The 17808-nt window shown below is 38.1% G+C and overlaps 1 protein-coding gene across 2 annotated transcripts in view; it reads right to left on the bottom strand.

The window, feature by feature from the left end:
- Positions 1 to 17808, bottom strand: part of PRKG1 (protein kinase cGMP-dependent 1) — a gene marked incomplete at both ends in the record, with an annotated part of 886380 nt that overhangs the window by 200282 nt on the left and 668290 nt on the right. For both annotated transcript variants that reach the window (XM_081328338.1, XM_081328337.1), the window contains one exon: positions 16561 to 16624. In XM_081328338.1, the coding sequence (XP_081184464.1) occupies positions 16561 to 16624 (64 nt within the window). The remainder of the gene's footprint in view (positions 1 to 16560; positions 16625 to 17808) is intronic.

The raw sequence follows: 17808 nt of genomic DNA, 5'->3' as shown, positions 1-17808 counted from the left end.
GGGCGGCAGAGGCCTGGAGAAGGAAAAATCAGATTACCCCTTCCACACGTAAAACTTCCAGTTTAATTACAAAGGAAGAAGAGAGAAACTTAGATCAACAGCTCACCTTCCTTTTCCTCTAGGTTGCAAGGGGAAAAATAAAAATCAAAGATCCTTGGAAGTAATGGTTGGAAAAGTTTGCAAGTCTTTGGGAAAGTTCAAGAAGTGAAAGGAATACCCTCCTCTTGAAAGACCAGATAAGGCAGACAGGGAGATGAAGAGTTCAACCGAGTTTCCTCTTTTGTTCAGGCTCCCCGATCAGACAAAGAACTAGCCAGCGGCAGGTTTCTCCCCTTTTCCCTCCCATCTCTCTTCCCCCAACCCTTGGGTCCCACAGCAACTCACGAACTCCAGCCGCCCCTTCTCCTTCGAAAGGTCTAGATCCCGAGATAAGATATATACAGAAATATACATAAAGAGAGAGACGGACGCAGGCTGTTGGTTTCTCGCCTCATCCCTGGCTTCCAGTTCAAAACTTCCCTCTAAGTGAGCCTCCCAGAAAAACAAATCTTCATGGAGGCGGAGGAGGCAAGGAGAATCCCTCCGATCGTTGTTTCCGGCAAATGCACCTCTTTGTTTGGGTCCCCTTTGACAGGCGCGGAGAATGATCTCCCCTCGCAATTCGGCCGGGTGGGCGCCAGGAGTCCTCTTCCCGTACCCAAGGACGAAAACCGGGGCTTTCAAGAACCCGGGATGGGAGCCGGGGAGTGGAAGGGCTACTACTCAAAGCGCTGCGCTGGGAGGAGGGAGAAAGGGAAAAGGGGGGAGGGGGAGGAAAACGGGAAGCAAGTTTTGGGTGAAGCCTCTTTCCTTTCACTTTTGGAAGCGCATCCAGGCGAGGAGAACAAAAGCGTCGCCTCGGCCGGGACTCGGCGCGCTGCTTTTCCCGGCTTCTGACATCGCTACCTGTTGTACAGGCAGGGAGGGGGGGAAGCCAGAGCATCCAGCGCATAACAAAGCCTCGGCCTTTTCACCTGTCCTCCTCCTCTTCCTCCTCCTCCTCCTCCTCCTCCTCCTCCTCCTCCTCAGGAGCAGCAAAAGCCACTGGACTCGGTCGGCAAATACCGACCACAATACATTTTGGGGGAGGGGATTGGAAAAGAAAGCAAAGAAGCGCCCGGCCGGCCAGGGCGCATCTGCTTTTGCCAGAGGACCCTCTGCGTCTTCCCAAGAGTCGCGCAGAAGCAACAAGTCGCGGCTCCCGACCGCTTGGCAAGCTGCGAAAAAGGACACCCGGGTCCGCGCCTGGGAGTCCCGGTGTACCCTAACTCCTCTCCGAGCCTCTGCCGCCCGTTTCTGTCTGACACACACACACACACACACGCACGAGGGGGAGAAACAACGCTCTGGGCGGCAGAGGCCTGGAGAAGGAAAAATCGGCCGCAGCCTCGGGGTAGGCTTCTCCGGGGGCGCCGCCGCGATTCTGCAGGGGCCAAGTAGGGAAAACTCGCCGGGGAAAACGGGTGCCGTTGCAGCGCCCGGCGAGTTTAAAAGCAGCGGGTGCAGATGCCTGAACAAAAGAGGAAACTCGGTTGAACTCTTCATCTCCCTGTCTGCCTTATCTGGTCTTTCAAGAGGAGGGTATTCCTTTCACTTCTTGAACTTTCCCAAAGACTTGCAAACTTTTCCAACCATTACTTCCAAGGATCTTTGATTTTTATTTTTCCCCTTGCAACCTAGAGGAAAAGGAAGGTGAGCTGTTGATCTACCGTAAGTTTCTCTCTTCTTCCTTTGTAATTAAACTGGAAGTTTTACGTGTGGAAGGGGTAATCTGATTTTTCCTTCTCCAGGCCTCTGCCGCCCAGAGCGTTGTTTCTCCCCCTCGTGCGTGTGTGTGTGTGTGTGTGTCAGACAGAAACGGGCGGCAGAGGCCTGGAGAAGGAAAAATCGGCCGCAGCCTCGGGGTAGGCTTCTCCAGGGGCGCCGCCGCGATTCTGCAGGGGCCAGGTAGGGAAAACTCGCCGGGGAAAACGGGTGCCGTTGCAGCGCCCGGGGAAGCGTAGCCTGCTTGACCCACGGCCTCTGAAATGTTCAAAATCCAACTTTTCTGCTTTTTGAAACGCACCACCGGCTGCTCCGTCCAGAAGCCCAGATTCGGGAGGGCTGCTTGGCTTCCACTTGAGCCCATCTATGTCCGCGACCCCCCCCCACTACCCCTAGACCTCAGCCTCGGTCCCCTGTCCGACCCGGAGGAGTATTTTTTTTAAAAAAAACTTCCATCGGGATTTGTTCCTGGAGTTTAAATCCTTGCAGTCCGAAGCAAGAGAGAAAGCCGCGACCTCCTCCTGCGGGAGATTCTCTGCCGGCTCCGAAGAGCTCGACCACCAACGCCGGGGCGGCAGAGGCTTGCAGGGCTGGCAGAGGTGGCGGCAGTCCAGCGTTGTTTCTCCCCCTCGTGCTCCCCCTCGTGCGTGTGTGTGTGTGTGTGTGTGTGTGTGTGTGTGTGTCAGACCCGCAGGAATGGCTAGTAAAGGTGGCGGCAGTCCGGCATTTGCGTTTCTCTGTGTGTCAAGCCCCGTGGGCTCGACACACAGGAAGGGGGGGAATGCCGGAATGCCGCTTCCCTACCAGCCATTCCCGTGGGTCTGACACACACACGCACGCACGAGGGGGAGAAACAACGCTGGACTGCCGCCAGCTCTGCAAGGCTCTGCCGCTCCCTTCTCTCAGCAGCCTGTTCCGAACGAAGGGACAGTTCTTTTTTTTGTTGACTGGAGTATAAGCCGAAGTGGAGTTTTTCAGCCCAAAAAGTGGGCTGAAAAATTCGGCTTATACTCAAGTATATACGGTACTTTTAGTTGTTCTACTTTCACTCTAGTTTCTTTTACTTCTCTCCTTTTCTTTCATTGTTTTTTTAATATCAGCACTTGACATTACCTAGAAATGCCTGTCCAATTCAGACATTGTATTCTTGTTGTTCTTGTATTCTTTAATAATTCCATTTTCCATGCTCTTAAATTTACATCCATTCTTTTGCCACGTGCATGCATGAATAGACTTATCCTTAACACATATATTTAAAACAGATTGTTTGCCATAAAGCATTATTTTTAATTCATTCTTGGATCTCCAAGTGTTCCATTCAATTTTCTTACATTCTATTATTTCATTCTCATCCATCCATTTGCATCAACTAACAGAGTAACTTTTCTTTGTGTTCATTCATTCAGACACACACAATTTCCCCAAACTCTTTCCTGGTGTTTTCATTATCATCATTCATGGAATGAATTTGTACATCAACAAATAAGATGACAACAGTCCTAGCATATATTTTAGATCAGAACTTGATAATTAAACTTACATCCCTCCATGGGTTTATCAACTGCACTTTGAAAATTTGTCTGCTTTCATTCAGATTTATTACCTTGTTCATTTTTCTCTTTCACAGACACAGAACATACCTATTTTTCTTTCTTTAGTTTGTTAATTTATGCTCTTTAGACTCCATTCCTATTACATTCCATCACATTCCATGTTTCAATCTTAGACATGACATGGATGGTCTGATAAATATTGACCTCTTCCATCCATCCTACTTTGATTAATCAAGGCATTCACATAAGATTTTAGACGAAGGTGATGAAATTATCTTAAATTAGTTATACTCATGCAATATACTGTATATCACTCTATTAATGATAAATACAGCATATCAGTCCATTTTGACACAGCTGGCTTCAGTATTCCAACTGGTTTTATTTTCAAGGCCATTCACACTATTCTATACAACCTAGGACCTTTAATCTAAAGACTACCATACAATCCAACATATTGTTGCAGAATCCTACTGACTATAAAGTATACTACAGGCAGTCCTCAACATACGACCCCCATTGAGCCCAGAATTTCAGTTGCTAAGCAAGACAGTTGTTAAGTGAGTTTTGCTCCATTTTATGACTTTTCCCGACACAGTTAAGTGAATCACTACAGTTGTTCCGCTAGTAACGCGGTTGCTAGGTAAATCTGGTTTCCCCATTGACTGTGCTTGTCTGAAGATCTCAAAAGGGGAATCACATGACCCCGGGACACTGCAACCATCACAAATATGAGTCAGTTGCCAAGTGTCCAAATTTTTATCACATTACAATAGAGATGCTTTAATGGTCATAAATGTGAAAAAGGTTCATAAATCACTTTTCTCAGTGCCGTTGTAACTTTGAAAGTTCACTAAATGAATGGTTGTAAGTTGAAAGTACCTGTACATTCAGATTATTTGTCCTACTGAAACTCAAAATTATTCTTTATGTCATGAATTTCATTATTTCATTATTGGCTAACAATGCAAGTAGCTTTATTGGAGAAGAATACAAAGTATGTCATTATTACTCAGCATAATCAAGAAAACAGATTTCTGAATTAGCCTTTTAAATCTTACATATTTCAGTCTTCATACTATATTGTTTTTATTGGGTATTGTTGTAGATTGTGATACTAAAGAAATTAATTTGATGTTGAACTTGATAACAGCAGCACGGTTACTGGTGGGACAATATTGGAAGAAAGATAGTTTGCTTACTATAGAAGAATGGCTACTTAAGGTATCGAATCATGCAGAAATGTCTAAGATTTCTGCTTATTTGAAGGATCACTCGCAAGAAAGATATATTTCAGTTTGGAGGAGATGGATAGATTATATTCAGAATAAATATGGGACTAAAAAGTTCCATTTAGCTTATGAGTAGATTTTAGATTGTTATTAATTTTAGTATTAGTATCAATTATATTTTTGTTTAAGTTATTATTATTATTATGTTTTTAATAATTTGAATGTATCTATGTTAAAGGGGAGTTAAAGCACATTATGAATTTGGTTAATTTTATAATGGATAATATTAGTTAGAATATGATTATTATATCTATAACCCTGTATTCAGCTCTAGGAAGTGGGGGGCGGAAGGGGGGTGGTTTGGGGCGGGTGGGTTTTGGGGATATGTATTGTGAATTTTTTTTTGTAAAACTATTTAATAAAAAAAAAGAGATAAAAAAAGAAAACAGATTTCTGAATTAACCTTTTAAATCTTACATATTTCAGTCTTCATACTCTATTCTTCTTTCTCAGGTCACTCAAGCGCTAGTAACAGCAGCGGTGGTAATAGTAATAGTTATTGATCTTTATCTCGTACTGTTCTAATACATTATCTGAATGGCTTACGATAAAGTCATGAAAACAAATCGAAGCGATGTTAAACTGCATTAAAACCAGCAATCTTATAAAAGCTACTTCTTATTTACCAGACACATTTTCACTAGACTGTAACTGTGAACATTAGGCAGTCAAATTAAGAACACTAATGGCAAAAATTCAAGCAAAAAACCAAAACAAAACAAAAAAAACACCCAAACTGAAGCAAGTAAACTAAACAATACCATCTTAAAAAAAACAGGCCAAGGTTGCTAAACAAGCAATTAAACAAACAAACAAATAAATATTTTCAACTCTAAAAAGTCTGTCCTCTTTTAACAGCACCTATTTAGGCCCAGTCCTCTGGAGTTACTTCAACCGTGGCCATCCTACCGCAATTACAGTGAAATGTAATGTAATTGCCTTCTACCAAGCATATTCATTTTACCATGCTTCTAGCCTTCCCTTATCTTAATTCACTAGACTTTTATATTTCATTGTGTTTTAATTTTAATTACACACCATATGGGGGGAAAGAGAGTGGGGGGCTGACATACCTCAATTATATCCCTTGATTGTTACTTAGCACAATAGCTATTGGGAGCTATAGGGCCAAACAACAGAAAGGAAGAACATTCATTCATTCAATCAATTTCTCTAGCTACTTCTCTCAATGCAAGTGACACAGTAATAGAAGGTTTATCTCCAGTCTCCCATATGGAGACATGTTTAATGTCTGCAATGGCTTCGCTTAAATATCTGTTCCCCCAAATACATGGTGCTATGTTTGTTATATTTACAATGCAATGCAAGTAGGCTGTTGCATTGAGAAATGCAACCTTTTTAGGACTTCAAAAGCATCCTGGAATAAAAAGTGGAAATATATGCAGTTTTAATTTTTAAACCATCTGGCACACCTAAGCTCACTTTGCTATTTTCAAAACCACGCAATGTGCATTACACAACTGTCATGCTTTGTATATTTATTGGAACAGGAAAATTTAATTTGGCCCATTTGCTTTAAAGTGGTTTCGAACCTTGTCACCAATGATTCCACATCATGCAGAGCTCCAAAAACGCTAATATTAATCTGTTTGGCTTGACTGATTGGAAAATAATGGAAGTCAAGATGGAAACACCATCAATGTGATCCCAAAACAAAGTTACAGTCAATTTTGTCATTTGGGTATTCTTGTTAAAATTTGTAACTGCAAAATCAATACATGCAGTGCGTTTGCAGTCATTGTACACATAGAGAATGGCAAAAAGTTTGAGTCACCCAATACACATATTCCCAGCTGAAGTTTCAGTATTCATAAATTCAACGTTCATAGTAACTGTCTAGAATGTAAATACCACAAATAACAAGAATTGATTGTACAACCTTTGGGGCCTAATCAAAAGCTTGTCTTTGCCTTGAGATAAGAAGTCAGAAATAAAAATAAACAAAAATCCATAAACAAACCATGTGCTTTGTCTTCCTTCTTGTCATGAAAAAGGCAGTGGCCAGGGAGCAGAAATGAGGCATCTTCTTCTTGAATTATAGAATTATTCTCTGCTTATGCTCTGTGCACCAGAACTGTGCAGAGGCAAAAGTCTTCCCATTTCAACTTAAGAAAATTTGAAGGAATTAAAGAGGAGTGATTTAGAAGCTTCATCTCTAATTGCAGACATTGTGCAAAAATATTTTGGAATGTGTATGCTTTTGTTTTTCCAAAATGCTTTAATTAATGGGTGGATGGGAAGGTCTGACAAAAATATGAATGAAAACAATCTATCCCCCTGCCCACCCTGAAGGGGGTTTACTAATTTATAGTACTTAGTTTGATGGGACTTACCTCTGAAACTGAGCTCAAGTAAAGATTATTTATTTATTTATTTATTTATTTATTTATTTATTTATTAATTATTTTTTGTTAAATTTATTTGCCACCCATTTCAGTTCAAATATACTCTGGGCGGCTTAGGATATAAAAAAACATTTAAATCATGTAAATATAAAGATACTCAGAAAAACCACAATACAAACAGAATAAAATGATTGACACGAGATGGAGAAGGCAGCCGGTTGCACGGGAGGTGGGGGAATGTAGGATTAACTCTTATTTAATCAACCAGTTCCAGTTTGAACCTCTCCCACTGGGGCCCCAATCCAACTGGCAGAGCCAAGTCTTCAGGGTCCTGCAGAAAATCATAAGGGTGAGACCCAATCTTACTTCAGGGAGTAAGATATTCCAAAGGGCAGGAGACACCACAGAGAAGGCTCTTCTGGATCCCACCAGTCAAAATTCCTTGACTGATGGGATAGGCAATGTGCTCTCTCTGTCAGGGCAGGGGGAAATCTCAACAGGATGAGATGGCTCCTCAAATAATCAATTAAATAGTACATTTACTCCTGCTTTTTTATAGTGTGGCACAGATCTAAGAAAACTATTTTCATTGTATTTGGTGGAGCTGACTATCATGCTGATTGCAATGACAGCTTATTGATATATAAAAATATCAGTATTGCAGTATTTATACACATATGCATGCACACACTTACATAATTCCCTGTTTAACACTTGTCACATACAAGGGACATTATCTCCTGAAGAGGAATCAAAATAACAGCATGTGTATTGGCCAAGACAAAATTATTGACTACCAATTAATCATAATTTGTTAACATTTCTTTTCAGATAGAACCATGAAGCTGAAAGCCAAATATCAAATTGTGTAGAAAGTATGTTAACATGAACTTTGCAATTTAAGCCTGAGAGTGATTTTATAAATTCAGGTGTTAGCTCTGGAAATTGTTCACTGGGGATTTTAAAGTGCTTTAATTTTCTTCAGGTTTAATTAAGCTGTGTACACACAATTCTATCTTTACTAGGATACTGATGAATGTTGAAATGCTGTAGCGAAGAACATGATGCATTAGTGTTTATTCACCTTCTGTACTATTAGTGAGTCCTACAGCTTATTCCAGGGTTGTAGTAAGGAAGGTTAAGTTGGGAGAAGCACAAGTTAAACACCTCACTACAAGTATCGGCATATTAAAAGCTCATTAGCTACTTTCCCAACTGTCCATAAAACAACTGAGAAAATGTACAGCTTGGTAGGCTGTACACACATTTTTCTCATGCTGACTAAAAAAAAAACACAGTATGTGTCCAATTTGCTTCCAGGTTGTCAAACTTATTCTTCATATATTTTAAGCTTCATATGAGGTGCAGGGACTTTTCAAAATGCTCACTTAGTTTTTAGTTTGAGCTGTTTTCCTTGTTTTGATGTTTCTGATGCTAAAAAGTGTTACTGAATGTGCAGTTGGCTGTCAATCTGTCTGTGTCAGATGTAATATGATGAAGTCTGCCTAGGAGTTAGATGGGAGATACTAGGAAGTACTAAGGGTGTAAGCTAGACTGGGAAGTCAAAAACATCTTGCAAGAAGACAATGGCAAACCAGTTATGTATCCCTGGTAAGAAAACTGCTTGATTGTGTTGAATTTAAAACCCATATTTCAGGTAGATTACAATTAACCAAAGTAGCAAACATAAAAAAATTAAAACAGACAGATGAAAGTTAGGGTAAAATCAAAATAAGTATTATTAAAATCAAAATTATTTCCACTAACAATTAAAAAATAGATGAGTCTTTATCCTTTTCCTAAAATACTTAGAGAGAGGGGCCAAAGATATTTCTTGAACAGTACATTCCATAGGCAGAAGGACCTGTGACACATAGTAATTACTGATAGAAGAGAATATTTGTAGCCCAGGGTTGAACTGTGGGTTCCTCTCTGATCTTGGTTGTTTTCTTGTGGACTTTTCATTACCAAACTAGGTAGCATCATCAGAGCTAGATGAGGACATCAAGTGCATGTAGAAAGACAGTTGGATTTGTTTCCAAAAAGGACAAAGCAGCATGCAAACAGTCTGCAAATAAGGAAGATTCTCTAAATTTCTATTCAAATGAGATAAATAAGTTATCACAGTTATTGTGAATGGTTATTAGTGGTGGGTTGTTTCTCTTGGCTGCACTTTATTTTATTTTATTATTTCCTTTTATTTTTATTTTATTTCTATAGCTGCAGATGGGGACTGTAGCCAAGAAATTAAAAGACGCTTGCTCCTCGGGAGGAAAGCCATGGCAAATCTAGACAACACACTAAAAAGCAGAGACCTCACCCTGTCAACAAAAGTGTGTATAGTCAAGGCTATGGTCTTCCCAGTTGCAATGTATGGCAGTGAAAGGTGGACCATAAAAAAGGCTGAGTGCCAAAGAATTGAGGCCTTTGAACTATGGTGCTAGAGAAGACTCCTGCGAGGCAATCAAACCAGTCAGTCCTACAGGAGATCAACCCTGACTGCTCTTTAGAAGGCCAGATCCTGAAGCCAAAACTCAAATACTTTGGCCACCTAATGAGAAGGAAGGACTCACTGGAGAAGAGCCTAATGCTGGGAAAGATTGAGGGCAAGAGAAGAAGGGGACGACAGAGAATGAGGTGGCTGGGTGGAGTCACTGAAGCAGTAGGCGTGAGCTTAAATGGACTCCAGAAGATGGTAGAGGACAGGAAGGCCTGGACGAACGTTGTCCATAGGGTCGCGATGTGTCAGACACGACTTCGCAGCTAACAAAAACAATAGCTGCCCATCTCAACAAGCAACTGTGAGCAGGGCATATCATAAGACATAAAAGCAATTCAAACTTTTAAGACAATAAAAGCATGCAAAATAAATATATATGGCACCAAGTAAAACTGTTACTATGGATGTTAATACAATTCATGTTGTTTATATTTTTGTTATATTGTTTTTTAAACTGTTTTTAAATATAGGTAGCTATCAAAAATCAGGCACTTATGATGGGTAACCATATAAATTAAACAAAACAATATACAATTTCTGAGAGGATCTAATTGCTGAGTTTTGGACTTTACTATTGAGGGATTTTATCATGGAGGATATGTTAACTGTTTGCCAAGTCAGGATTTATTAATGATATATTATTATGCATGTTTTTATACAATATTTTATTATGATAAACCACCCAGAGACAATTATTGCTCTTAAATAATCTGGAAATAGTTAGATTATTTTAGAATAAATAATTGAATTATTGTAGAAAAGCTTTATTGATTTTCAAAAATATTGTAAGATGATAAAAAGAAAACTCATAAACAAGTTTAAAGAAGAAAATTTACAATTAAGAAAAAGTTTGGAATATGTAGAACTTTTTAAATAAAAAAACAACTTGTGAGAATTATTTGTTCTGCGGTAAATATATTTGGATTAGGAATTCAAAAACTGCTGTGAGTGAAATTTATTTTTTAAAAATACATTTAATTAGTTAATAATATAGAAAATAGCTCATTATTATCAGTTTATAACGACTAAGACAATATTGCCTGCTCTTTGGAAATCCAATCACTCTTTTATGCACTACTTGCTAATTGAATATTCTTGCACTATGCGATGCTCAAATACTTAGTAAGAATAAACAAGGAAGAGGGATTCATTGAAGTGTTTTAACTATACTTGAGCTTAGTTGAACTCAATTTTGTATCCGATCTACATTTATTTTCTAAGATATTATTTGCTTTCAAAGTTTTTTGTTTTTAGTATAAAGGCTTTCTTGATAGAATTAGCTGGAATAGAAACAATAAGTTCCAATAGAAGGAGAAGTGTCTTTGAATTAATCCTAAATAAAAAAAACAACAACTTCAGTTATAATTTCCTATCTTAGGTTCCAAGTATATTTTTAAGTAATATAATGCATACAATTATATATCTATCTGTCAGTTGTTTTATTTTTTTTACTTCAGTTTAAGTGCATGGAAATTTATGGTTCTCAAGGGTATGGGGCACTAAAAGCTTGATTATTTCGTTTTCCAGGGGTGATTAAAATTGCCCCAGTATATTTATTAAAGGCCAGAATAAAAGTTCACACTTGTATTTGGAGAGATTTATTTTCTCCACTACCAGCAATTGGGCTAGGGTTAAAAAAGTCTTAATTTGCACACCATATATAAATATAAGGTATAGACTAAGAGAACTTTCCTAGTAGCAGTCGTTTTGGATGGGAATGGGCTATCTCAAATTGATTACTTTAGGAATCTCTTCCTCTTCACTGCACATGTCTTTTGTGTATGAAAGAGCAGGTTCAAACCTGTCAGCCAAGAGTGGTTTATCCTGGACTCAGGCTATTAGTTCCAATGCATTTAAGCCAAGTTAAAATTTCAAAATGCTGGAGACCCATGTCATTAGCACATTTCGATGCATTACCGTACAAGAAGTGAAATACAGGAAAATTCCAAATGAGCAACTTTGTATATATACTGAGGCTCATCATTTTAGCAATTTTATCCATTTTTTTATTTGTGTGTATGTTGGGTCTCTGGTTTGATTTGTATATACCGGTATGTGGTCTTTGATCACAATAATAAACTTTCTTCTGTTGATGGTACACAGAGATCTTGCTTATTTAGCTATAACTATAATAGCAATGCAATGCAATATAATACAATAATAACATAAATCAAATAGCAATACAATACAATAGCAGTAACTGCGGCAGGAATCTTGGAGTCCTAGTGGACATGTGAATTAAATAGGAGTCAGTAGTGTACAGCAGTTGCCAAAAAAGCCAATGCAATCCTAGGCTGAATCAACAGACAGCTAGGAATAATAATAATAATAATAATAATAATAATAATAATAATAATAATAATAATAATAATAATAATAATAATAATAATAATAATAATAATAATAATAATAAAAGTTGGAAGGGACCTTGGAGGTCATCTAGTCCAACCCCCTGCTCAGGCAGGAAACCCTATACCATTTTGGACAAATGGCTGTCCAGTCTCTTCTTAAAAACGTCGAGTGTTGGAGCATTCACAGCTTCATATGAAGTGTTAATACCACTTTATAAGGCCTTGGTAAGACCACACTTAGAATATTGCATATAGTTTTGGTCACCATGTTATAAAAAAGATGTTGAGACTGGAAAGAGTGCAGAGAAGAGCAACCAAGATGATTAGGGGGCTGGAGGTTAAAACATATGAGGTGTTGCAGGAACTGGCTATGTCTAGTTTAATGAAAAAAAGGACTAGGGGTGACATGATAGCAGTGTTTCAATATTTGAGGGGCTGCCAGAAAAAAAGCAGATCAACCTATTTTTCAAAGCAACAGAAGGCAAGACAAGAAGCAATGGATAGAAACTAACCAAGGAGAGAAGCAACCTAGAACTAAGGAGAAATTTCCTGACAGTGAAAACAATCAACCAGTGGAACAGTTTGCCTCGAGAAGTGGGTGCTCCACCACTGGAGACTTTTAAGAAGAGACTAGACAGCCATTTATCTAAAATATTATACAGTCTCCTGGTTGAGCAGGAGGTTGAACTAGAAAACCCCCAAGGTTCCTTCCAACTCTGGAAGCTGAAATAGGGTATGGATTCATCTATAGCTTTGTAGAGTGCTAGCCAGACTTTTAAAACTGGGCAAGGTAATTTTTATCTTGTCTCTTTTAGTCTGGGATTCCTGACTTTTCCTCACTTTTACTACATGCCCTTCATGTTCTTTGGGCTACCATTAATTTTTTTTTCATTATCAATCCTTTTTTTCTTTATAATTTATATTGCTGAATTCTGTCAGACCTTCTTGTCTAATTTCCTATGACAAAACCATAATGGGTGTTATTCAAACCACACCAAGGTGCTTTTTCATGCTCTCTCAGCTTTGTCATTTGTTTGTGGATGTTACATTAACCAACCATGTAATACCAGTGCAAAGACTCTCATGTAACTGGTTTTTTTATAAAGTAATTGTTATTTTTTTATATCTATCATTTTGTGGATATTCTACAATTTTTATAAGCTGTCTTAAAAACTATAACTGCAGTGGAAAATGAGGCAGAAATGTTCGAAAATTATTACTAAGGGTAATTTGAAAAAGATTGAAAGAGATGCAGTACTTGAGTAAAGGCATTAAGAGAGGTTATTAATATGAATCTCTGTCTTGTGATTTTTTACAAAAGTAGTGAAATTCTAAATGAAGCACTCACAGTGTTGTTGTAATAGGGGACTTAATGGGCGTTAGATAACTTCCACATTTATGATCATCTTATGCAAATATTATTCTGCTTTTGTACACATAGTACTTGTATTTTGAGTGTGCAGTTTGGGGATTTTCTTGAATGTGTACCTTCTGCTTGAAGAATGGGTGGCAGCTCTGCTACAAGAGCTTTTGTACATCTTTATGCCGTGAGCCAATTGCATCTGTTCCTGGACCAAGATGCTCTCTTCACAGTGCCTCACGAATCATGGATTACTATACAATGCTTTATACAACTACAATTGAAGAGTATCTGGAAGACGCAGTTGGCTCCAAAGGCTGGACAGGCAGTTATGAGCATCTTTAACCCACAGATACCATAGTTCTGCTCCACAATTGGTTGACAGTATGCTTCTAGGCTCAATTCAAAATGTTTACAGGTACCCATAAAGCCCTTCATTGCATGCATCAGGATTATTTGATGGACTGTCCCCAATTTATTCTTGTCAGATTCAGCAGGAGAGGCATGCTAGTGCTTGGCTTCTAATTAAATAGTGCTACATGTGAGGACCCAGTGAGAGATCCACTGTGGTGATGCCACCTGCTCCTTAGATCAGAAGTCCCCAACCTTTTGGGCACCAGGGACCGGATCCGTGGAGAAAGGTTTTTCTGCAGACCAGAAACTGTGTGGTTTTGTGTGCTGCCTGCAACCCACGGATGGGGCTTTGCTTGTTTGTTCGGACCGACTGCAGGCATGCTGCGGCCCGGTACTGGTCCATGGCCTGGGAGTTGGGGACGCCTGCCTTAGATCATCAGCCCCTCTGGAGGTTGGATTATCCCTGACCTTGTTGTCCTTTTATAAGGCTTTAAAGCTGTGGCTGTATCATCAGTCATGGGGTTGGTAAATGTCACAGTGTCCATGAGATGGTTATGATGATGGGCAGTTGTGGTTTTATCTCCGCTGCCAGTTATGAACTAATTGTTGTGGTCTTTACTATGTTGGATTTTAATCAATATAAAAATTGTTTAATCACTGCTCAGCCATCTTCACGATGATATGGAAAACCATATAAAATAAAATAAATATAAATAAATAAGAAAACAAGCTGGGAAGGAGTTCAAGCAGTCAGGCTGAGCCTTCTGATAGATTTGGCTGCCTTGGTATTTCAAGAAGATATGCTTCCTTTTCAAAGCTTTTAAATGTTTTACACTGTTATATTGCTTTATTGATTTTTTCCGTGTGAAGATTATATAGAATTACCATTAGATCACAGCTATTTTCTGTTTCAAATCAAGCAAACATAGTTTACCTCTTTTTGTTCTGTGTTTTCCCCCCTCACTTCTGCCTGACTTTTTTTAAAAGAAACAGATTATTGATATACCATACACGTTGTATTTTTCTCCTCATTTTTTTCTCTGCCAAACTGAATGTAAAAGAAACCAAGAAAAAGCCATCATTGTCATGTTAAATTGTTGGTTCGTCCACAAGCTAGATGGAAGTACAAAAGGCAACTGATAAATATTAATAAATGTCAAGTCGAAAATGGAACTTGTTTTAAAATGTCAAAAACGATCCCTTTGAAGAGAATTGGTAGTTATTTTCTTTCATTATTTTAACATTAGCTAACAGTGGTCAAGTGTACGTAGAAATTGATAATGATGCAGGGGAAAAAACCCACAGTTTTGTATGTACAGATATCATATAATTAACACATACAAGATGACATATTAATGGCCTTTAATTGTTCCTGCAAGACTTATAAGTATGTAATTTTGCAGGTGCAAAAGTAGTAATTAGGAAGATAAGTAACATAAGCTGCTTGATGTGAAATTAATATGTATACTTTGATTGAATAAGGACAAATTTGGCATATTCCCTAAGAAGCTGATGTTCTGAAAACATTTCTTCAGAATTCTAACAATTAATGTATCTTAATTGTTAGGGATTTCAAGGAACCTAAATCATTAAAATTCCACTGATGTGGTAGAGCAGAAGGAAGCTATAATTCCACAAGAGTGATAAATATGAACTAGGAACTGACTTCATTACAATCAGTGAAAAAATCATCAATTTCCAAGAGGACTATGTTAGAGAGGGGCACTGCATTTTAAAGCATACAGAAGTACATTCCAATGAAGTAATTACCTGGGATTATTTACTGGATCAAATTAACTACTTACTTATGCTGATAAACTGCTCCCAATTTATGTAGTTCCAAATCAGTTAAAATTAGAAATAATGTCAAATGAGTTCCACTGGGCTTGGTTTAAAATGATTTTATATTTCTGGCTTTTTAAGAAATATTTTTAAAAAAAGCTATTCTAGACACTTAAAGTCCCTTTTCTTTCCTTTTTTCCATCTTGAAAGATAGAAGAATGAAAACTACAGGAAGAGCTGAGGATAACAGAGACTTGTTCCTTACATTTCTTAACATCACTTGACTTTCCATGGATTTTGGAAATGTCCTTGTCACCAGAAGTCTGGGAGTTGAGATATCAACTGTGCAATCAATCATGTACAACTTAATCTATTGATATAAGAGAATTTACAGCATACATTTCCCATGAAGCTATGTTAGTTTATAGCTGAGACCTGTGTTATCATGAGAGTTCTTCAATGCTGCAGCCCATCCTAATTTTAATATGTGGGCTGAATTTATATTACATATCTATATGTAGTGGGATGTGTGATGGGATGGGGTGTGGTGGAAGGTCAATTGCAAAACTTATAATTCTAAAGTCCTATTTACACCACTATTAATGTCATAGCTGAGTATGTCTCTAGGACACAGCTGTCAAACCTGATCATATTACATGACGTATCATGATGTATTGCAACATTTTTTGCCTTTGCGTAGTTGGGGTGGACATGGTCTGCACGTGGCACATCCATCCTGCAGGCCATCAGTTTCTGACACTCTTGCTGTAGGAGATGACCAAGCTGAGCCCGAGGGAGGGGTCAAACGTGTCATTAGTCTCCAGTCCCTTTGTACTCACAAAAGACCTAAGTCCAGCCCACCTTGAATTTCACTGATTCTTATCTACTGCCCATTTCCTTTGACTGCTAGTAGTTCAAATTTTTGTAGAGAGCATGCATTTGCAATAAACCTTTATATTCATTTTAAACAGCCTGGCCTTCCTGATTTCCCTGTGCTTGACAATGACCTCAGAATTGTACCTAACAATTAAAAAATATTACTATTATCATGGTGTCCCTAACCAATAGGACATTTTTTCCCTAGTACAATATTTTTATTTAGCAGAAATATCCCAATAGGGCAGGCTTGAAATACGTTCATGACAAAAAGATTGGTTACTTGATTCCTTAAACTATGTCCCCAAATTAAAATCAAATACCTCTTCAAGAACATCAGCAAGCTTACTAAGTATCTCTTCAGGGAGGCTCTGGAATGTTGGGACACTGTAAGAGAAAGATGAAAGCGCGTGTGAATTGATGTAATTGTAAATTTTTATTTCTTGAGAAAAGCTCCAGAAAAAATAAAATAAACCTGTAGAACATGTAAGTCCATTTTTAATACATATGCTATAAGACGACTTCATACAGGTAGTCCTTGACTTACAGCCATTCATTTAGTGACCATTCGAATTTACAATGAAAAAAGTGACTTATGACCCTTTTTCACACTTACGACTGTTGCAGCATCCCCAATGATTATGTAATCAAAATTTAGATGCTTGGCAACTGGCATGTATTTATGATGGTTGCAGTGTTTCAAGGTCATCCGATGACCTTTTGCAACCTTCCAACAAGCAAAGTCAATGGGGATGCCAGATTCACTTATCAACCATGTTAGTGACTTAAAACTTCAGTGATATATTTAACAAGTCTTGGAAGACAGGTTGTAAAGTAGAGCAAAACTCACTTAACAACTTAAAAACTGTGTTGCTTAGCAACCAAAATTTTGGGCTCAATTGTGGTCATAAGTCGAGGAGCACCTATATTTAACAATATTTTTGACTGCAATAAAAATAATAAAAACACACAATTCTGAAGAGTCAAAAATATATTTTGTGTTTGCTCTCAATATTATTTCTAGCATACAGTATATATTTAAGGGAGACAATATACTCGACATTGTATTATGTAAGATCATTCACTGTGGCTTGCCACTTTCCCATTGTAATTTTTTACTAGCATTCAGAATCGAAATAGAGGTGAACCTTATAATGCTCATATATAAGGCAGGGGATCCTAAAACACAGAGAAACAACTTGATAGGTGCATACTACTTTTGATGCTTCCCTGTGAGGTTCTAGACGTGAAATATTAATCCTAAATGCAGAATATTAAAATTACTTGTACTGTACTTAAAACTGCTTCAGAGCTAACATATCCCAACCATTCAAATGTTTGTTCAGCCTTATCATCAGTTTTCTTATCATAATCTGGAAATTTTCTAAACATTGTTTGTCTTAACTGTGACAAGCTACACAATTTTGTTTTTGTTCCCATGCTGAATTTTAAAAATTACATCAAATTCTTTGGGCAACTGAGACACAAAATATTAATCTAACACCTACAATGCACATGATATTTTAATATTATTTAATAAATGTCAGCTACCTTTTTATTGAATTGTGATT

This window comes from Vipera berus (genome assembly GCF_964194415.1).
Source record: "Vipera berus genome assembly, chromosome: 5".
In the NCBI taxonomy this organism is placed as follows: Eukaryota; Metazoa; Chordata; class Lepidosauria; order Squamata; family Viperidae; genus Vipera; species Vipera berus.
Note: the sequence above shows the minus strand (reverse complement) of the source record. Positions and strands in the feature narration are given on the sequence as shown.